We start from the raw sequence: 23,636 nt of genomic DNA on the forward strand, positions 1-23,636 counted from the left end.
TTTAATCATCAAATAAAATGATTAAGAAATTAAGAAAGGAAGAAAATTTATTATAAAAATATTAAATTTTGTAGGAAATACATAGTCATTTTACTATTAAATATAGAGTTTTTCTTAATCGGTTAATCGATAGAAATTATTCGGTTTATTCGTTATTTGAAATTTGACAATTTTAATTTACTCGAACGATTAATCGTCAAAAAGTAATCGATAAACCGAACGACGATTAATCGTTTGAATACTCTAGTATGTACATATAAAAATAATATTTTCTCTAAAAACTAAAAAATATTTTATCTTAGTGCTTTTTTCGAGAAATGCGCGTTCTTCAATTTGGTGCTTTTTGAAATTTTAAAGTTGACAACCCTGATAACTTTTTATTTATTAAAAAAAAAAATACTCTCAAAAACACAGAAGAGAGCATCCTGCTGTGCACAGAAATTTCGTCTCGCTGTGCACAGCAAAACCATTGCTGCGTCAAGTTGCGCAGCAAAATCTGCTGATTCGCAGCATCTCTCTCATAGCAACTTGAAAGATGAGATGATAGCGAGTGACAATTTGTGAAAATTTTTCTATGTGGTTTCAATAAATGTCATATTTTTTTCATATGTGATTTGACATTCTGGAAACTGAAAGACATGTGTATGTTATGCTCTAGTATAATTCCTCTTTATGTTTGATGTTATATTTTGCCATCTGTGTTTCATTTAAAAATGTCTGTAATTAAGTAATGGCACAAACCTGTATTTAAGCGCCACCTATAAGTCAAAACATAAAGCATAGTGTCATCTAAGTGTCATATATAATAAATTTTTTAATTTTAAAAATAAACATTGAAAAATAGATGGCGTAATATAACATAAAAATAAATTCTTCTCTCTCTCAGAGAAATTATACAAGAACATAACATACACATGTCTCAAAGACTCCAGAATGTCAAATCATATATGAAAATATGACATTTATTGAAACCACATAGAAAAATTTTCACAAATTGTCACTCGCTATCATCTCATCTTTCAAGTTGCTATGAGAGAGAGAGAGAGTAGTTGCTGCGAATCAGCAGATTTTGCTGCGCCTTCACACAAACACGTGTATTTCTTATGGGAGCTAGGCTGCTGCGTATCCCTAGGCCCACTTTAACTTGACGCAGCACATATAAAAAAAATGGTTTTGCTGTGCACCGCTCGGGGAAATTTCTGTGCACAGCAGAATGCTGTGCTGCTCTCTTCTGGAATATATTATTTTTTTATAAAAATTGCGCCATTTCTAATTTTTCCAGTCAAAAAAATGATGCACGACGTCCTAGCAAATTGTTCTTATTTATAATAAAATAAACTTTATTATTACTACTTGTAGTAGTACCATGACCATCATGGTACCAATGTACATAAAAAACACCCCAAATTTTATTGAACCAATGAAATTCCGTAGAGCTGTTACCAATTGGAAAATAAATATGGCGACTTTAATAAGGGTTGTTCTAATGTATCCTCAGATTCCAACAAGGATGAATTTGTTATAGAAAAAAAAACTCCTATAAAAGAAAGATATGGCAAGAGACCAACTGACATTCAAACAAGAACTTCCAAATAGAAAAGACTGAAGTGATTTAATAAATCTAATAAGACAATAATTAAATTAGATAATTTTAATTGTGTATTAAGATATTAATAAAACAGAAAATATTTAAATATCCTAAAAATGCAACATCATAGTGAATCTGGTTATATGCCAGAAGTGCCATTTCAACCATTATGGGCTCAGGAAGCACCACCACCGCCTCCCATAGTACCTTATCAGGAATTAATTACTGGATTTCCTTGTACAGATTTGGGTGAGTAAAACTGTTAAAATGAATTATTAAACAAATTTTTAATTAAAAATAATTAACATTACAGCTCTGTGGCAACGATCCCAGGTCAACAGTTTAGTTAATCCTCGTTCGAATAGCAGCAGTCGTACCAATGGCACCTCTAACGGTTCTACTAATGGTAATCCTACCAAGAAAACTAGACGTCGCACGGCTTCCATGGCTCAACGGAGGGCAGCCAATATACGAGAACGCCGTCGCATGTTCAATTTAAATGAAGCTTTCGATAAACTAAGACGTAAGGTACCAACGTTTGCCTATGAAAAACGCTTATCACGCATTGAAACTTTACGTTTGGCTATTACATATATTGGTTTCATGACAGAACTACTGACTGGCACTCCTATGAATTCGATAAAAACCCGTTCTAATGATATCTATGGTGGAATGAATGGTCATCATCATCCTGGTGCAATGCCTCATCATTTACATCCGTCGGCATTTCAAAGAGATTTTGCTTCACCCTATGGTCATAGTTTGGCTTAGGGAGTATCGCCAGTTCCCGATATAATTTGTTGATTATTGTGTAATTAATTTAATTTGTTTTTAATAAATTATATAAATGCTTATATATAAAAATTTAAATGTTTGAAAATGTTTTCGAAGAATTTGAAAGTGTTCGATTCTAATAACAAAATTTAAGTTTTTAGATATTTTTAACATTGGTCCTAGACCCACCTTAAAGTATACCAATCGCCTCAGAATCACTATCTGAGTTGATTTAGCTATGTCTGCCCGTCTGTCTATCTGTCTGTGAGTCCATATAAACCTTGTGCGCGCGCTACAGGTCGCAATTTTCAAGATAATGTGATGAAATTTGGCACATACTCTTTTTTTTGATTCTAGAACGATCGCTATTGAAAATGGTTGAAATCGGTCCATCAAAAATCAGCAAAAATTAGAACAATAAATGACAATACTAATTTTTATTGTGATCGGGCCTCATTTGACCCTAGCCCCCATACAGACTTCCCTTCAGAAAATGACTTGAAGGTCAAAATTAACTTATAATTACTTATAAAACGATTAAAATCTACATAAATGACTTTGAAGTAGACGTAAATTCATCTACCAAAAATTATAAGCATAGGCCCATATTTACCCCTTCTCCCCTATGAGCCCTCTTGTAAAAAATCTCTTTTTTGTCAACAATAAGTAAAAATATTCCACAATAAAACAATTAAATGCTTCATTTAAAAAAAAATCAAAATTTTAACAAACTGACTGGTATAGGGTATCATATGATCGGCAATGTCCGTCTATAAATTCATACTTGTTTTAAAGTTTATGGAGTAACATTAAAATAAACTTGAAAAATCAGATATAATCAATTTATATAATTAGTACCTTTTGACCACTTCTGATAAAGTAAAATCAATCTAGGAATCGACTTTTCTTGACTAACCACATTTCGCGTACTCAAATGATCAGCTCTTATATTGCAGTGCATTGTGACGGAACTAGAAAATTGGTTATGGCAGACATGTATTACTAATTAATATGTATATTTTGGATCAAACTTCCTTAATATCAGAAGACCAGACACACGTGTAAAGACCAGGACTCGGTTAAAACTAGTTTAGATTTAACATTGTGCTGGGTTAAGTGAGGATCACGTTATACATCCAAACATTACATCAGAGTAATCCAGAAACTACTGCCCAGCTAAAATTACGTAGGGACGTGATCTACAATATAGTCCTGTTCCTAATACAGGTTATAAACTATATTGTATTGAAAAGTTATGTTAAGAAAAGTTGCCTCCAATAATGTTTAGAGGAAAGTAGTATTGGGATTACCTAAATGGATCACGTACTCCAATAATTTTAGCTGGGACACCCACATTGCGATGTTGTTTCGATGAAACAATAGTGTTGAATGCTATATATATAAGTACCTATGATAGACCTTATTGAACTGGATCATACATGAGAATTTTATTTTAGGTCGGATATAAATGGTATTGATAACAAGAATATCATATGTATGCCCAGAATAGCAAAAGCTTCGGATTCCTTTACAATTACACCATCCATAGATGAGGAACTTGATTTGTCTGATATTCATCCATAGATGAGGAACGTGATCTGTCTGATATTCGTTTAAATTGATAGAAAAATTTGTAGGCCTCTCGTAAAGCGCCCACTACGGAAACTGTCTTGAGAATACTTTAAACGAATTACAAGGTTTTTCTAATCCGTGAAGAGTTTTAAACATTAGCACAAAGACGACGCGTCAGAGTACGAGTGTATGAAGTTTCTGCCATTTTATGTTGCAAATTCGCACTTTAAATTATAGTGAGGTTCAAGAATATCTAGTTCATTCTTATCGGAGTGTGAAAAGTTCGAGTCTGATCTTACACATGGAAAATGTGTATTGGGTTATTCATAAGTTGTGCATGGCGATAACGGTCAATGTTGACATGACGGGGCATGTTTCGTTGATGAAAAACTCTCAACTTGGTACATTGCCGGTCCTTGCATGATTTGAAATGAGGTCTAACCAGGGCATTGCATAATCTGGCACTGTGAATATCTATTTCATTCCTATCGGAGTGTGAAAAGTTCGAGCCTGATCTTTCACACGGAAAATGTGTATTTGGTTATTCATAAGTTGTGCACGGCGAATAACGGATCTTTCCTTGATGAAAGATTCTCATCTTGTTGTATTGCCGGGACTATAAACTGGTAATGACATTTCACTCCCTGGCTAGTCCTTGGATGATTTGGCATGAGGTCTAACTAGGGCACTTGGTGGTTGCTGTCATTCCATTAATCGTTCCTTATGGTCTAAGAATGAAACTGATGTATGTTGGTGAACGATCGGAAAGGTCTTCTCTGCCAGAAAGGAAACTAGTACCGATTTCTTATACCTCTAACTTCAGGGTAGTTCCTTGGTACTGTATCCTTCTCAACAGGATGCATATTGTTACATTGAATTGACTTTAGAAATAAAAAGGAATCCTGATTTATTAACTGGGTATTTCGGACTACCAAATACATACGTCTCTATTAAAAGTTGCCGAAAAACCAGGGTCATCTCAGTAGTGTGGTTACAAGGTCTTTAAAAGGTTAAGAAATGTACTTGAAAGGATAATAACCATCCGGAATATCCGGAAAGTTGATTTCACCTGATGTTGGGATCGGCCCTGCAATTGACTTTAGACCAGTGATAGCGTTTTTCCCTTTTTGGATATGCTTTGGGATTGATCCTATGCTGCCCGTCACGGGCCTATGAAGGCAAGAGATGGCTCGAGTACTTCAGAAAAGTGCTTGTACATGTACAAAGATTGCCACCTGAGTTTTTCATAGAAGGATTTAAGATCGCTTGGTCGACCGTTCTTAAGTTTACCCAGTATATGAAAAAGATCACCGAGAAATAAGACCGTCAGGGCAAGTGTTCACGTTAAAAACTTAGACATTATTGTTTGGACAACATTCTAAAATCTTCAATTTTGTATTATACGCATATAACTAATGATTTTTGGCACAATTTCACAGCGTATGCTCATAATAATGAAAATTCTGATTGCAACAAGGATCTTTTGCTAAAAACTAAAAATAATGAACTTTTGCAGTTTCGATGGGATATTAGGTTTTTGGCAATCTTCCAACAAAAATTTGTTTATATATTTTTAATAATTGTGGGAATTTTTCAGAAATTCTCTCTTTTTTAGAAACAGTGGTTTTAAAGGAATTTTCTCAGCAGGTGGTCAAATTCTTTAAAAATGTTGACAACAACTAATCAGATTTTAATCATTTTTTAATAATCTTCAGTGATACTAAATCAATGTTCGGCAATAAAGTGCTAATAGTAGACACGTGAAACTTCTTAACAATAGACAACAACACAGATTTAACAATTATATACCATCATTCCATCATATAGCGCTATATATATAGCAACCCTTAAATGCATTTAGCTTTCAATTGCTAATTTCGCATGAAGTGTTACTAATAATCTTTTCGTAATACTTATACGGAATATGAACAAAAACATATTGCCCACCAAGTGTTGCATCTTAGAAAATGTAACATTTTGGGCAAACGCGCTAACAAGGGTGGTTTAATCTTATTACAGCGGATTGACTTTTAGTCCAATTTTGCTACTACCCTGTAGTAAGAAGAACCTTTGTAAAGGATATACTCGTAAGTGTTTATGCAATATTTTGGGATTAACATTAGGCTGTTGTTGACAAAAACAAAAAGGACATATATTTTTTTCCTTTTGTATTGTATAATTTGTTTAGAATTTATGACAGCAAGGACGTCTGTAATGAGGTTTATACATTTTTTGTGGTGGTTAGGGTGAAATCAAAACAATGACATGTTTCATTTCTAGAGATGTGATAATTTAACTTGCCTTTTCACGATTATTCGAAAAGGAATTTTGAAAGTAGTGGTCGTTGAAAAAATAACATGTTTCATTTCCAGAGATTTGGACATTTTGTCTTGTCGTTTAAGGAAGAATCTGTTGAACATCTTCTCTGCCACTGCCCTGCGTTAGCAGACTATCGTTTCTAATTTTTAGGAAAACGGATATTCGATAACTTGTCGGACTCGTCCAATCTAAGATTGGAAAATATATACGCCTTCATCAGGCACAGCAATTGGTTCTAGGACGGAAATTTTTCTCAACTTTCTATACATCTATTCACTCTTAACTTTACTCCTCATCTCTTTTCTCACTTAACCACAAACATATTTCCCTTTTCTCTCTCTTTGATTTTCATTTCATTACAGGTATCATAAAGGGACCAACAGGACCCAAGTGTCTGTCTTTTCAGCCTGAACAACCCAAAGAACTAATCGTATTAATAGAACTTTTAGCAGATATCTCCAGTTAAAAATTATTTAGGAATTAATAACAAATTTAATTTCACTTCATTTTCAGCTACACTGTAAGGTTATTTTTTTCGTAATAACAAGTAACCACTAACGATTACTCGTTAACAAATCAACCCTAATAAGTGTATATAAAGCGCGTTAAACCATGAAATTGTTACTAAAACTGTATACAAATATGTTTTTGTATAAATTGTTGTTGTTCTTTTCGTTTAAATCAATTTAGTCAAGTATAAATTACCAACAAATATGTTTGCTGACTTAACAAAGTGATACCGATTCTAGAACACTTGTTCAACATGCAAACACAAATAGACAGACTGATCAACTGAAATTTCAGTAACAGTGTTGCCAGTTTGGTTTTATAAAAATCGGCAAAAAAAAAATACTCGAACTATACCATTTTCACGAGATGTGGAACAATTATACCCTACACCACTTTAGTGGACAATAATATTGGTCCTATACCTACCATAAAGTATATCAATCGGCTCAGAATCATTTTCTGAGTCGATTTAGCTATGTCCGTCCGTCCATGTAAACCTTGTAATCAAACTACAGGTCGCAATTTTGAAGATAATTCAATGAAATTTGGTAAATAATCTTCTATTGTATTGAAAATGGTTAAGATAGGTCCATTATTTCACCTAGCGCCCATACAATTGAACCCCCCGAATAGGGTTTTTTAACTTTGTAATCAAACTACAGGTCACAATTTTGAAGATAATTTAATGAAATTTAATACATGATTTTTTGTGGTATCATAAACGAAGCCCTTTGAAAATGATTTAAATCGGTCCATTATTTCTCCTAGCCCCCTATAATTGAACCCGCCGATTAGGGCTTTTAAGTTCATCATTATGTTTAATATACTCTTATCTCGACATAAAGCCGAGTTATATACAAGACTTGATGACCCTTACGAATTCTATAATAATTGGTCCTCATATGACCCTAGCCCCTATGTAAAGCCCCCATCCAAATTTCAAATAAATGTCAACAATTTTATTAAACAATAAACGGCTTAAGTATGTATATCTGAGGTAAGGTACAATTCAACTTAAATGCTTTATTATGGAAATTAAATCACATTGAATTTTTATAAAAGGTGTAGGGTATTATATGGTCGGCCTCGCCCGACTATAATTTATTACTTGTTTATATTGAAATTGTGAAACTATCGCTCAAATACTTTCCTTAAGTTTGTAGAATAAAATAAATGCGAAATTAACAACGAGGCTTTCAAATCAACGGACTTTTATATATTAATACAAGACGTGCTCGATTTCATATCAGAAATATTAATTGTTAGGAACTGTGGTATATGTATTAGAGAAAACTTATGCAGAAACCTCTTGTTAGAAACCGAAAAATTTTACTGTCACAACACTAGTTAATATATTTCCCGGCATCCACAAGGCAATTTATTAGGGCTTTAGCAATTGAAGGTTTTGAATCCATTTTGGATAGATGATAATCGACAATTAAAGAGAGAATGTATTATAAAAAGCTTGAGAAAGTTAAACTAATAAGTTGTCGGGTACTGTGAGACATTGACTGTAGTCAAGCGGTATATCTGTTGTTATACGGGCGATTCAAAATTGGAAAGAAGGCGGTTTCGGAAAGCACGGAAACCACAACACTAAATTCCAACACTTAATTACAACACTAAATTCCAAACAGAAATCCGTGTTGTCACGGAATATGTTAAATGTTTAGGATTTAAAATTGCATGAACATTCCCGAAATCCAGAAGAATATTAGATCTTTATCAGCTGTTAATGTTATATATAATACGGTAAGAAAGCGTTAATCGAATTCTATTTTATTTACAAACCAGTTATATAGTCGAACTATATATATATTTAAAGATTTATAAAAATTATCTCGCAAATCTTGCTGTAAGTAAGAATTGAGCGAACTAAAATCAGAAATAAAAATTTTCTGTAACTGTGATACATTGGTCCCAAACAGGAAATCGCGGTAAAGTAAAAAATTAAAAAAAAACTTCACTGTATAAATTTGTTTTTACAAATTTTTTCCGACATCTGCTTATAACATTAAATCTATTCTGAACTGTAGTAAAAGAGCCTGTCGAATATCCGAATCTTTGCATCATATGTATATGTGCAAGGACACTCAAATGTATTTATTATGAAAGGGAACTTGGGAAAGATTATTTCACGAGTGAAAATATCGTTTGGGGAAACGAAGGTTTTATTAAAAATATGATCGAACTGTGAGTAGGATCATATGAATCCTATGAAGTGCACCCAACATTAACAAAGCTAAAAGCCTCCTCGGAAAGAATACATACATCAGGTTAATATTATGGTACGTATTGTAAATGGATGTAAAGATTTTCGGAGAAATATGGAGCATGCGGAGAGTTTATTAAAATTGTATATAATATCCTAAAGAACCTCGTTCAGAAAACTGTATATTTTTAATATTGATTATTCCATTCACAGATTTGTAAGGTTTTTATATCCAACATTTTCATATTAGCGAAAAATACGGATCATATAAAACCCATTTCGAAAGATTTTGCTGAAAATTTTTGTCTTTAACAAAAAAAAAGAAATTAGTACCATTTTTGGAGTATTTGGAAATAGAAACTCAAAATATGGGAATATACAAAATAAAACAATTTGGCAACATCGGTCAATAAGTCTACAATGTTACCCTTGATTGCATATTTTAAAATAGCATATTTATTACTTCACCCAGAAATATGATGTTTGCAATTTTTATGAAAAATTAATTATAATTTTACGCTTAGTTAGTGTTGTCAATATTTTGTTTTAGTTAGCAGAGGGATGATTGAAGGCAGGTGAAGATTTTCCCATACACATTTTTTTGTTACATTCAATTAGTATTTTTATTTGCGGTTAAAAAAGATTTAGTTGTGTTAAAAAACTGGCCTAACAAGTGTTTGAACGAAAATGCATGACTGAAAAAATAGAAGGGTATTATCAGGTGGATTTTGGTTAAGTTCATGGTAACTGTGAAAGATTATTATGAAATAAAGAGATAGAAGTCAATTAGATATAATGATGATCTTTGCATATTTTAATTGTTGTAAATAAAGTAAAGTTTTTATAAAAACTAACTAATATCATAAACAAATTACTGATTTGATATAATTAGACATAAATGTTATTAGAAATCTTGATTTAAAAAAAACTGAACTGACGCTAACAAATTCCAATTCCTAAATATTTACAAATATTATAAAAAAATAATATTAAAATCCCTTAAAATGTTAACCTAAAATATCAATATTCACAAAATTCACTTTTTTATCCCAAAATTCTAATAAATTTAATAGAAAAACTGCCAAAAAGTTTCATAACATTTGTTACATATTAAATCTGTTCGCACAACGAATCAAATTAACTTTCAATGATTTATCATTATTACATAACGGTTTAACGCCCTAATTTTTGAACTAAATACCGACAGCTAAGCACCCCTCTTTGTAAATTAAACAACAAACATATCCACAAATAATACAATTATGCTTTCTTTGGCTGCAAAATATCAACCCCTTTTTTCTTCTTGATCAAAGAACAAGTACATAAGTAATTCAATCAAACTAATCTTGTCACCTAATATGACAAATTAATTGAATTTTTTTGCAAAATCTGCACAAAATTCCAAAAAAAATGTGAATTATTTGGTATAAAATTTATATATGCAATATAGAAAACAATCATTCAAAATATTCGTAGTCAGGTTATATTTTTAATAATCTACATCACCATTAGTAGTGGTAGAGGATATATATGTATAAGTTTGTCGTTCTATGGGTAACACCAAGAATTAATATCTAAGACCCAATAATGTATATATATATTCCTGGTCCTTATGAAATTCTGAGTCGATTTATGTATATAACTATATATTTTAAGTAATGGGCCTTAAAGAAATTTTTGACCTTATGTTGGGGGTAGGGTCAATTAAGTCCTGTTCCACATAAAATTTGGTGCAGAGATTTTGGCTTGTGAAAAAGTTACTTCTGTGAAATTTCAACGCTACACTCGTATTTTTAAGGCAGTAATGAGCGTTAAAGTATTTTTATGGAGGGGACTTTATATGGGGGGTAGGGTCAATTATAGATCGATACACATAAAATTTGGTGGAAAGGTTTTGGTTTCTAAGATACTTATGTCAAATTTCTTCGCTATATTCGTATTTTTACGCCAATAATTAACGTTAAAGTCGTTATCTGAAGGGGACCTCATATGTGGGGTAGGGTCAATTATAGACCGATTAACATAAAATTTGGTAAATTTTGACTTGTATAAATCTTATTTCTGTGTAATTTCATTGTCATAATACTATTTTGAAGCCAGTAATTAGTATTAAAGAACTTTTATGGGGATACTTTTTATGGGTGATAGGGTCCGATCCACATAAAATTTGGTAGAGAGATATTGCCTCGTATGAAACTTATTTCTGGGAAATTTCATCGCTGTACTCGTATTTTGAAACCAATAATGAGCGTTTTTAACGCTTTATGAAGGTGACCTTATATGAGGGGTAGGGTCAATTATAGACCGATCTGGCTAGTAAGACACTTCCTTATGTAAAATTTCATCGCTATACTCGTTTTCTTTAAGCCAGTAATGAGCGTTAAAGTCATTTTAGTATAAATCTTACTTCTGTTAAATTTCACCGCTACAGTCGTATTTTTAAGCCAGTAATGAGCGTTAAAGTAATTTTATGGAGGGGACCTTATATGGGGGTAGGGTCAATTATGGACAGCTATACATAAAATTTAGTGGAGATTTTTAAGCCAGTAATCAGCTATTTATTTAGTCATTTTCTAAAGGGGACCTTATATGGGGGGTCATTATGGTCCTATGTCCGCCATAATGCGGACCTATGCGAAATTTTGTGGTATTTGCTTTATAAACAACGAATTTGTGAATATTTGAAGTTCTTTATACAATATTCCGGGGGGTACATTTGTGTGGGGGCTATGTGAAATCGTTGATCGATTTTGCCCATTTTCAATACCAAACATTTCTGATTAATAAAATATATTTTGGGAAAATTTCATCTCAATATCTCTAATTTTGTGGACGCTATCGTGCCAACAACAGACAGACGGACGGACATAGCTAGATCGTCTTAGAATCTTACGCGGTCCCAGAATATATATACTTTATGGAGTCTTAGAGCAATATTTCGATGTGTTACACACGGAATGACAAAATCAATATACCCCCGTCTATTTTGATGGTGGGTATAAAAACTTCGGAAAATGAAGAATATTTGGGGTAAATTTGGTTAAATTCATAGCTAAATCTATTCAGAATTTGATAAGGACCCAGAATATTTGTTGGCTCTCAGATGAATATTTCTTGGTGTTATACATGGAATGACAAAGTTATTTATACCCTCTGTCATCACTGATGGTGGTGGAGGGTATAATAAGGAATTATAATAAACATATAGGTATGTATACTTTGACCAATATGTGACCAATATTTCATTTTTAACGGTGGGTAAAAAATCTTTTAAAAAATAAAACTCTACAATTTCAACAAATTTGCAAACTTGAGCTAAAATTCACTTTTTATACTAAATTCTTCATTTAGTTAGAGGAGTTCCGTGAGCAAAAATCTTCCCGTAAGAAATATACGTGTTTATTATGTGTGGAACACCGCAAAACTTGCTCAGGCAACAAAATTGTATGGTAAATGTTGAACATAGCATTTACAGCAACACATATTTTTTTCATTTCAGTGAGTGGTGTGTTTATGTTAAAAATTCACCTTTTGTTATGATTTTTATTTTTGTTCTATCACATTCTATTCTATTTCTTTGTTTTGTTGTTGACTTGAAAACTGTTGTAAGCAAAACTACGAACAACTGCCTCCGTGGCGCAATTGGCTAGCGCGTTCGGCTGTTAACCGAAAGGTTGGTGGTTCGAGCCCACCCGGGGGCGTGTAAATTTTTGTATTTTTTTTAAATATTAAATAATTATTAATTTATAAAAAGTATTTTTATACTAGTACTTGTACTATTGATAACAAAGACTAAGATTCACTGCTACAACTTGCTGCTTTTAAAGAACTGCAAATTCCCCTATGAAGCAATGGCAAATATCTTGGAATTATTCTATACTCCAAGTTATCATGGGAACTCAACATCGAACATAGAGTCAAAAACACGCAGAGAAAAAACATGGTTAAGAAAACTATTCTATGTTTTTTGTAACAATAATTTGTTGTCATAACCAAACAATTGTTATTTTTATTGAACTTCATCAATAATTTAGTTACTGAAAACATTTATATGTTTATGAGATAAATTTATATATATAAATTTGAGAATGATTCTCAGAAAAATAATTATTTTTACAACAAATAAGTAATGATAATTATGTAAACATATTATATTCTTTAAAATCATTTAAACTATCAAATAATCATTAAATGGTAGGATTTTACACGCTTATGCATATAATGTTTAAGATATAAATAAAATACGTTTACTATTAAAAATATTTTGGTATCGCCATTTTTATATCAGTTGTATGGTTTATCCGTACTAGATCGGATTAAATAAATTATTAATCAAATGCAGTGTTAAAATAATTGTGAAAAATAAATACTATTGGCTTGAAAGTGTGGATATATATTTCTATGGGAATATCAGTGCTTGGAAGTTTTGTGTTTGTTTAAAAGAAAATTAACAAATAATTACATTTTACGCCGAGCACATAATATTACCCATATTATGTTTAATATGTAACCATAATATGGTTACATGAAGACATGTGACTACTTGTAACCATAATATGGTTACTTGAAACAATAATATGATTACTTGAAGCCATTATATGATTACATGAAACCATAATGTGGTTGCTTGAAACTACACACATTATCACATTATCACTATATTATGATGAAATATTCGGACTATATTTAATCATAATATGATAGGTTATTATACTAATAATTATCATAATATGTTTTAAATTTAACCATAATTCTAACCATAATATGTTGCTCTTAGATTATGGTTACCACAACTATATTTTTTCTCTGCGTGAAGATAGCGGTCGCCTTCTGTAACTTTCAAAAGTTATTTGAAATGTATGGGGACTTAGTTTAATGAATGTACAAAGCTGTAGAACGTTATATTCAAAAACGAATCTCTTGCATGGTACACTTCAACTAAAAAGAAATTTTGTTTCAGATCATCTATACAATGTTTAGAGCATTCGTTGAAATAACATGTGCTTTAAAAACTAGTCATTCCGAGACTCTAAACACAATATTACATATCAGGCATGGAATTATGTGACAGGCCTGATAGTTAGTTAGGTAGTTAGTTAGTTAGTTAATTAGACATACAAGCCAACTTAGCCTACCCTTCATTGAACACTGACTTAGGTGCAAAGAACAGCAAAAACAAAGTGGTCATTCAAGTTCACTGTGAATGTCCTGGTTGGCAATTACTTTAGATTCAACTATAATGAGATATATGGATCTATGCTTAATGACATCCCGAAATTTCTCACACATACAAGCTGCATCTAATACAAAACTACATCTAATGAGTGGAGTGGCCCTGTCAAAACTGACTCTTATATATTTTTCGCGCGTATCCTAAGAAATGCATAATACCAGAGTACATATATTACCAACAAAGTGTCTCTCACCAATATGATGATAGACAAATTAAATGACGATAGTGTCGACACTTAATCTTTGAATTGCAATGATATTGACCAAAATTGATACAATCAATAAATTTTGATAAGACAGGTGTAAGTAAAATCAATATACATAGACTACAAATACATGTGTAATGTCAACAAATAAATAAATAGAATAAATACAGCTATTCCTCGATTTACACGATATTTGTCGGTTGCGTTTCTTGTGTACGTCAAGGAATGAAAGTTTTATTTGATTCGTACTATTTACTTTATAGTATAAAGACTTTGTATTAGAACGAAAAAGTGATTTTCTTAATCTTTGAACAAATGAATTGCATGGGTAGGCGAATAGACATGGCTATATAGTTTTAGAATCTAATAACGATTTTGAAGATATACAATCATTATTCCTTTTTTTTTTTGATATGTGAGTACAATTATTTTCCCGTATAGGGTATTATAAAGTTCGTTATCAAATCACATTTTAAGTGCAATATTTTCACAACTTAACACTAATTATATTAATTTAAATGTGTATTTTTGCGATAGGGTTTTCAGTGACTTTAGTATATTAATCAGAGATAGAGAGAAAAGGAGAGAGAGAGATAAAATACATATATTTCATTTTATTATTATGTGTGAATTTAGTCGTGAGCCAAAATGTTTCATCATATCGTTCATTTACTGGAAGAATGTTATAACTCAATGAGTGAGATTTTTTGAACTGAGTGCTGCAGAGTTTGAGTATTTTTACGAAAGTACGAAAACCTTTCGTAATATTTTTTTTCTTAAATTTTAGCGAAATTAATTAATATAGTATTATTCACGAATTATTTTCATAAAAAAATTTAAATTTGAGAATAATTATTATAAATGAACAGAAATGTTTGTATAAATTAGTATTTGGCGGATTCTACCATATTTAATCCAAATTCACCTTATTCAATTTATATAAATTAATTTTTCCAAGAAATTTTGCTTTATACTAAAATATTTCGTATATATTACGATTGAATTTCGTGGTGCAAAACAACGAACCATTCGTAAAATGTACGACATTTTACGTATATATTAGGCCTTAATTTTATTAAAATCCATGATTTTTATTAAAATTTATATAAAAAAATTAGAAAATCTTTTTAAAAAAATGCGCAAAAATATGATATTTTGAATTATGACATTAATCGAGTAAATAAGTCTTGTGTATATATAAACATTTTTATTGTCGTTTTATATTAGTTTATTTACAGAATCAAATTAAAACGGTCATTAAACAAAGTTAGTTAGAAATTTTACGAAATAATGACGAAAACCATACACCTGCCACAGTGGTTAAATGCGGAACTTTTTCTAAGTGTGTTGGAAAAACATGTTGTAAATTTTGAAAAAATACAAAACTTTTCAGCTAAACCAGCATTTGCGGCAGGAGAAAATTATTTATCCACCTTATGGTCCATAGAAATTGAGGCTGCACTGAAAGGTATAAAGAGATTTAAAGGACAAAAATTTATATATAAATATTTTTTTTCTCATGATAAGGAGCGCACAACAGGCCCGATTGTGGCCTAAGTGTATTTCTTTCGATTTGATGTAGTATCCATCATCCTATCAACCTAACCTAACCATATATAAATATTAATAGTCCAGTTATTATTTTCAAGATGGTTCCCTCAAAACTCTGAAATATATGTTAAAAGTACCACCAGAGTCACCGCAAGCTATGGCTATAGTTACTATGCTAAACTCTTTCAAACGTGAACTGATAGCCTATTATGAACTTTTGCCTGCTTTTGAAGAATTGTATAAGAAACAGGATCACAAAATACATATTGCACCAAAAGCTTTTAAATTCGATAAAGATTTAGGCATGGATGTCATTTTAATGGAGGATATACGTGTAAATGGTTTTAAAACTATGAATCGTTTAGAGGGTCTCGATATGGAACACACAAAAAACGCCTTACAAAAACTAGCACAATTTCATGCTGCCTCCGCTGCTTATATAGCAGAAAAGGGCAGTTTACCAGATCTACTAATGAAACCAATGATCAATCAGGAAATGCTAAAAATGTTGACCCAGTCCCAGAAGCCACAAGAAGCTAAATTATTGGGAAATTTACATCTTTATAAAGCAGAACATTTGAGAGAGAAAATCGTAAGTTTATAGGTAATATAATCTTAACATTCTAATTTGCTTATTCCTAGATCAATTATCAATCTAAATATATTGAGCAAATTTATGAGAGTGATAATGCGAGTACGCAAAACCCAGATGGTTTTTATATATTTAGTCATGGTGATTGTTGGTCCAACAATATAATGTTTCTACACGATGATAAGGATCATATAAGTGAAACATTATTTGTGGATTTTCAAGCTGGTCGTTGTGTTACTCCAGCTTTGGATTTACAATATTTTTTGCTATCATGTCCTTGTTTGGATATAAAAATTAAATATTTTGATCATTTTGTTCAACATTATCATCAAGAATTAGTAAAACATTTAAAGATATTAAACTATACAAAATCTGTGCCATCTTTAACTGAAGTTCATAAGTGGATGTACAAAACTAGTTATATGGGTATGCAAGAGTTATAGACATTTTTTTTCGAAAAATGTAATTTATAAAAGCAACTGCTAAAACTTTTTATTTTAACAGGTTATACTGTTATATTAAAATCTTTACCCGTTTTCCTATTGGATCCCACTACGACAAATGATATTTCTATGGATAATATGATGGGTGATAAATCGAGTGGTAGCGATATGCAACAAGCTATGTATACAAATGAACGTTATGCCAAACATTTGCAACAAATTTTACCTTGGATGGAAAATCGCGGTTATTTTGAGTAAATAATGTGGATTTTTTTTTTTGCGGAACTTTTTTGTTTAAGTCATTTATATTATCTAGAGAGTATTATTTTGTTTTTTGTTATCTTAATTATATTTACAAACATATTCTTTGCACTTAGACTAACTACTTAATAAACTAATAGAAATATTGTATAATTGTTTTAAACAAGAAATACGAACAAATTCGTTGCAATAACCGACAATATGATACTCTACATCAGCTATTGTTATACATTTTTAAAAAGTGTATCCATATATTAAACACAATCGAGTTTACACGGAAAATTGTTTTATAAAACAAGTAGGAAAATATAGTCGGGCATGGCCGACCATATAATACCCTACACCATGAGTATATTTTTAAAATTTGTATTTTTCATAAAGAAACTTTAATGTTGAATTTTATCTTAATTCCAAAGTATTTAAAGAAATTTATTGATAAAAATACAAAATTTTCTAATTGGGGCTTTATATAGGTCAAATATGACTGATAAATAACAGTTTTGTTGAGTTTCATTGCGATTCAAATGGTTACAAGTCAATTTTAGACGTTTAAGACATTTTTGAAGGGGGGTTTGCATGAGGGCTAGGGTCAAATAAGGACCGATTATTACAAAAATCTGCAGTGACATTTATACTTATATAAAACTTATATATGCCAATTTTTAGTGAGATAATAGAATATTTGACGTAATTATGGCATAAAAAGCCCAAATCGGGAGTTATGGTTGTATGGGGGATAGGTGAAATAATGGACCGATTTCAACCATTTTCAATAGGCTTCGTCCTTGTACCAAAAAACATACTTGGTCCAAATTTCATCAAATTATCTTGAAAATTGCGGCCTGTACCTTGCGCACAAGGACATGTCTTAATCGACTCAAAATGTAATTCTGAGTCGATCGGTATACTTAAAAGTGGGTGTAAGACCAATATTTTTGTGTGTTACAAACATCAGCACAAATTTTATAATTAGTTTCCACGATATCCGAATTTTTGTATTTAATTCATATGAGAAGTTCTATGTCCTCATAATAAAAGTCTGCCCATAGACACCCAAATGTTTAGAGGAACGTTAAAGCTCTTTATACAAAATTTGAAGATTCTAGTTTTATAAATTCCTATATAATCAAACTTTTCTATTAAACTGATATGGGAGGTGCAACGGCCCCTATTGCTAGTCCTACAACTATTATGAAATATTCAATTGGATGTCTTAATTTAGTAATAAGTTATTAGCGTTTAAATTATTTTTTTGGAGGGAATCTTATATGGGAGCTATGACCAGTTATGAACCGATCCAGAAAATGTTTCTTTGAATGAATTCTATTGTCATAAGATTTTCACTTGTAAAATTTTTTGAAGATATCCATATTCTGGCGGAAGTTATTAACAATAAACTCATTTACCGGGAATATGTACTTTTGTATGGGAGGTATATAAAATTGGATTCCGCCAATTTACAACAGGAAACAAGCTCTCATGTAGGAACGAAAGCATGACGATTTTCCTGACGTGTAAAAAATGATTATGATTTATTCGGGAGTTGTTTTAAATTTGGGTTCTTAACTTTTCCCTATGTGAACCGATTTTGTTCATTTTCACTATCAAACAACTTAGAAAAATGAAAAACATTTTGATTGAATTTGGATAAATTATATTGCTTTGTATAATCGTGAGCGTGTTTTACACAGATAGACGGACAAAGCTAAATCGACTCAGAATTTAATAAGAACCTAGAATATATATAAGTTGTTTGGTCTCAGATGAATATTTTTTGGTGTTACATACAGAATGACAAAGTTTTACATACCCTATATCACCACTGATGGTGGTGGATGGTAGAAAAATTTGGAAAGAAAGAAGAAATTCGAAAACACATTTGAATTAATCCATGTATGAGCAAAATGTTCAACTTTTTTCATGGTATTTGAAATGATTTTATATAATAGTGAAAACCAAATTATTGATATCAACTAGAGTTCGAAACAGTAACGTCTTGTTTGTTGGTAAAACATTTGGCTGCAAGTCCTTTTCAAGAAAATAATGTACATATATAATGTCCACTCATTACCTACTAATGTATAATATAATAACATAATATATTACAACAGTTTTGGGGGGCTATGCGAAAATGTGGACCTATATTGCCCATGTTTAATATCAAACAATTTTTACCTATACGAATTATTTGTTGAAAATTTCAAGTCTCTAGCTCTTTCCGTTCGGCCTCTATTGTGTGGACGGACAAACATTTCTAGATCGTCTCAGAATTTACTAAAGACGCATTAGAACTTCGATGTTTAAATTTGTCACCAGGTTTTTTCCAATTTTTACTTTTAACAGTTTTTTTTGACCGCACTCTGACGCCCCTTAATAATATACAAAAAATTGGAAGACAGTGGTTAGCTGATGTAATATCATTTAATTCAGGATTCAGATATTAGCTGTTGTTTCTTAAATTTAACTAATTCGATATTTTTCAACAAGTTAAAAATATAGTGAAATGAAATTTCTTACTTAATGAAATTTCTTACTAGGATCGTTGTCCTAGTGATCGAACTTAAACCTCGAGCATCTGAAATTTAAATATCTAAGTTGTCAATATACACATTTTAATCAAAATTATTAGTTATATGGTCACTAATGGTTTAATAAAATATACGAATAAAATCAGCGTATATATATATTTTTTTCAATATAGGGAGTATATGATTAAAAATGTAATTGTTATTCTTTATAAACTATTAAATAACTGAGAGAATAACTACATACAAACAAATTTTTTACACTCGGCTTATAAAATATTATTAGAACTAGTCCATTTGTTTGTAAATTGTAAACTAAGTGACAATTATTTAAGGCGCAAATACAAATGTGAGCAGCAATTTTTTAATAATTTATAAAAAATAATAAAATAATTGTATACACAACTATAAGATTCTCAGTAGAATTATTAAATTAGTAAATCAAGGGACTTGGAACTGTACAGTATTATTTGAAAACGCTTAATAGAATGACTACAAATAATGAGGAAGTAATAGAAAATACTGGTTTTAAAGATATACCGCCCTGGCTAAATGAAAAACTATTTGAAGAATTTTTGGAAAACGATTTTCCAAATTATCGTAAAATAAAAGATTTTACTGTTAGACCGGCTGTTAAAACTGGAGAAAATTATATGACTGTTGTGCTGAGAATAGCACTTAATGTAGAACTATATAATGGAACTGCAACAACAACCTCATATATGGTAAAAATAAAACCCATACCGGAAAAGCTACAATTCATGATTAAAGAATGGAAACTCTTCGATAAAGAACGCATTACTTATATGAAATATCTGCGAATATTTGAGAATTACTATCAAAATGCTGGTTGTAAGATAAAATTAGCTCCTCGTTTACTCGATCCTACTAAGTGTAATATTAATGATGACGATGTTCTTATACTAGAAGATTTAAGACTAAAAGGTTTTAAGAATTTTAATCGACATTTGGGTTTGGATTTGCTACATACTAAAGCGGTGTTGAAAAAATTAGCACAATTGCATGCTGCTTCGGATAATTATTTTATAGAGAATGGTCCCTTGTCGACAATATATGATAAATCTCTTTCCAGTGATCTTGATTTGTTTGAAGATCATCGCAAAAAGTTAGGCGAGTTATTTCGTGAAAATTTAGATTTATATGGAAATTTTAAATATTTAGAAGAGAAATTGGTGAGTTTTACATCGATATTTATCACAATGTTTATATTAATATTGTGATTTTCGAAAAAGAGACCTATATATAAAAACATAGGTCCCTTATGAACAGATTTTTTCTAAGGAAATTATGTTTTTCTTATTTTTTAGAAAATCTTCTTTGAGACAAAACCAGATCCATTTCAATTACAATCTGATTGGAAAACCAACAACTTTAACGTTCTCAATCATGGTGATTGTTGGACCAACAATATTATGTTTCAATATGATGATAATGATCAGCTAAATGAAACATTATTTGTGGATTTTCAAATGAGCCGCTTTGGTACTCCAGCCCAAGATCTTTATTATTTACTGTTGTCATCAACAAATTTAGAGGTAAAATTAAAATATTTCGATTATTTTATTTACTATTATCATCAGCAATTGGTGGAACATTTAAAATTGTTAAACTATAAGGGAAAAATACCCACTCTTAAAGAGATTCATATGGAGCTGCTAAAGCATGATTATTGGGGTAGGTTGTAATAGATCTTAATCCTTTGGAATTTAGTAGTTTTAATTAATATTAACTTATTTTTAGCTTATCCTACCATTAATCACTTGATGGTAATACTACTTTGTGAATCACGTCATGATGCCAATGTTGATAATTTGATTAACGAGGATAATGAAGAATTTAAAAGATCAATGTATAAAAATGATTTGTATGTAAAACATATGAATATATTAATACCATGGTTAGATAATAGAGGAGCTTTTGATGTATAGGAAAGATAATGTAAAGATGTAATATTCATATATGTATTATAGTGTCAAGTAAAACAATATTTTGCTGCAACAACAGAAAAATAAAACAAGTGAGAGTACTATGTTCGGATGTGCCGAATCTTTAATACCCTCTACCAGCAAGCTTCTTTTTATTTTATTAGATAACTCAACAAAAGTTTTGTTTCCGTAATTAGGGTACTAATTTCGATTAGGTACAGAAACATTTATATTCAATTTCGGTTATGGACCTCATACGGTTCGAGCAATTTTCCGACGTCAAAATATACAATGAACTAAATTCGTTTGAGTGATTTTTGAAACGATGTTGAGGTCTGTAAATCAGAAGTATGATTAATATAAGGTCAATTCGAAAACATTTTAGCAGAATGATCTATACACAGAACATACTCATGTCGAATTTTATCGAAATACTATCATTTAATAGTGAATTATGTGGTATTCAGTCATTTTGAGAAATACACATTTATGTCGAATTCTATCCCGAAAACTTTGATTGTCCATTTCCGGTAAGGTATTTTTAGAAAATAGTAGAAAATACTTTGGACCAATTATGATCAAATGGAAAATATTTCGTAAAATGATTTATGTCCCCAATTGCTTTATTATTTAATGAAATATGTTCATTTAAGTGATTTTCGGAAGTGGACCTTATAGGCAGCTTTGACCATGTTTGAACCGATCCCGAAAAATGTTGTAGAATAATTTAATTGTACACAAAATATATGCAAGTCGAATTTAAGCCTGATAACTTTATAATTTACTAAAATATGTGCGTCTAAGTGATTTTCGGAAGGCGCTATCCTGAAAAAAAAGAATGAATTATATATAAAGAAAACGTTTTTGTGTCGAATTTAAAACAAATAGCTTAATTAATCAATGAAAAATAGGAGTTTAAGTGATTTTCGGAAGTGGATCTTATATGGGAGCTATGACCAATTGTGAACCGATACAAATCTACCTTGGTAGTATAATTTCCTTTAGTATTTTATTTATATGTGCAAAAAATTGTATTTATACTGATGTATTTGAGGGAGTTATTAACGATAAACAACTTTCCGGGAATACGTACCTTTGTATGGGGGCTATGGGAAATTTTGAATCAATTGTTATACAGGATCCCTGAAAAAATAACAATAATGTGCGACAAAACTCATCGAATTATCCTTTGTACTTTCTGAGAAAAATGCTGAAGAATTAAAAAAAAAACTAAATTTTTTCGTCATTTTTACTTATAACTTTTTACGTCGTAAACCGAGTTACTTTGAATACCAAAGTGCTTTTGATAACAATATATATTTTCGGTGAATTTGATTGATATCCTTAGCTTAGTTTTAACGTGAGCGTGTTTTACACAGACATACATAGCTATATCGACTCAGAATTTTACAAGGACCCAGAATATATATACTTTGTTGAGTCTTAGATTAATATTTCTTGGTGTTACACACGGAACGATAAATTTATATATACAATCTATCACCACTGATGATAGTGGAGGGTATAAAATATTACCCACACTCAAAAAAGATGAGGAAAAGACAGAAGGTTTGAATTTTACTCAAATATTCCCTATAGGTAAAGTTTGTTTGGTATTGATAATGGACAATATAGGTCCAGGTTTTAGCCTCCTATAAAGTAGTTTTAACAGTCATAAATATTTTAAAAATTTAACTAGAGTTATTAAATTCGACATAGTCAAAGAAGTAAGAAATTATTGTCGGTCGAGGTTCGGTTAACCAGAAACAAATATATATACAAAATGGTATTACCGAATTATGTGATGATGGAACCACCTAAAATAATGAATATATAGAAAATCTCATAGAAATTGAATTTTAACCATTTACCTGTTTATATACTTTTCATTGATTACTACATAAC

The 23,636-nt window shown here is 30.8% G+C and overlaps 2 protein-coding genes and 1 non-coding gene across 3 annotated transcripts; all 3 read left to right on the top strand.

The window, feature by feature from the left end:
- The first annotated feature begins 1,529 nt into the window (after positions 1–1,529).
- On the top strand, positions 1,530–2,445 carry LOC111676026 (protein Fer3). The gene is made up of 2 exons (XM_023436905.2): positions 1,530–1,837; positions 1,902–2,445. The coding sequence occupies exons 1-2, from the start codon at positions 1,705–1,707 to the stop codon at positions 2,357–2,359; spliced, it is 591 nt and encodes a 196-aa protein (XP_023292673.2). The 5' UTR covers positions 1,530–1,704; the 3' UTR covers positions 2,360–2,445.
- Positions 2,446–12,602: 10,157 nt separating this feature from the next.
- Trnan-guu lies at positions 12,603–12,676 on the top strand. The gene has a single exon. It is a non-coding gene; the product is annotated as a tRNA-Asn (tRNA).
- A 2,987-nt stretch (positions 12,677–15,663) lies between these two features.
- LOC111676013 lies at positions 15,664–21,889 on the top strand. Its single transcript, XM_046947922.1, has 8 exons — positions 15,664–15,881; positions 16,063–16,556; positions 16,607–16,982; positions 17,061–17,253; positions 19,962–19,980; positions 20,232–20,978; positions 21,114–21,480; positions 21,547–21,889. The coding sequence occupies exons 1-8, from the start codon at positions 15,704–15,706 to the stop codon at positions 21,732–21,734; spliced, it is 2,562 nt and encodes an 853-aa protein (XP_046803878.1). The 5' UTR covers positions 15,664–15,703; the 3' UTR covers positions 21,735–21,889.
- Positions 21,890–23,636: the final 1,747 nt, after the last annotated feature.

This window comes from Lucilia cuprina, chromosome 4 (genome assembly GCF_022045245.1).
Source record: "Lucilia cuprina isolate Lc7/37 chromosome 4, ASM2204524v1, whole genome shotgun sequence".
Lineage (NCBI taxonomy): Eukaryota > Metazoa > Arthropoda > Insecta > Diptera > Calliphoridae > Lucilia > Lucilia cuprina.

What these genes read in the sequence shown, in the direction of transcription:
- LOC111676026 (XM_023436905.2), top strand. Translation starts at nt 1,705, where the DNA reads ATGCAACATCATAGTGAATCTGGTTATATGCCAGAAGTGCCATTTCAA. An exon ending in ATTTCCTTGTACAGATTTGG is followed by an intron (nt 1,838 to 1,901) that starts GTGAGTAAAACT and finishes TTAACATTACAG; the next exon opens with CTCTGTGGCAACGATCCCAG.
- LOC111676013 (XM_046947922.1), top strand. Translation starts at nt 15,704, where the DNA reads ATGACGAAAACCATACACCTGCCACAGTGGTTAAATGCGGAACTTTTT. An exon ending in AATTGAGGCTGCACTGAAAG is followed by an intron (nt 15,882 to 16,062) that starts GTATAAAGAGAT and finishes ATTATTTTCAAG; the next exon opens with ATGGTTCCCTCAAAACTCTG. An exon ending in GTACAAAACTAGTTATATGG is followed by an intron (nt 16,983 to 17,060) that starts GTATGCAAGAGT and finishes TTATTTTAACAG; the next exon opens with GTTATACTGTTATATTAAAA.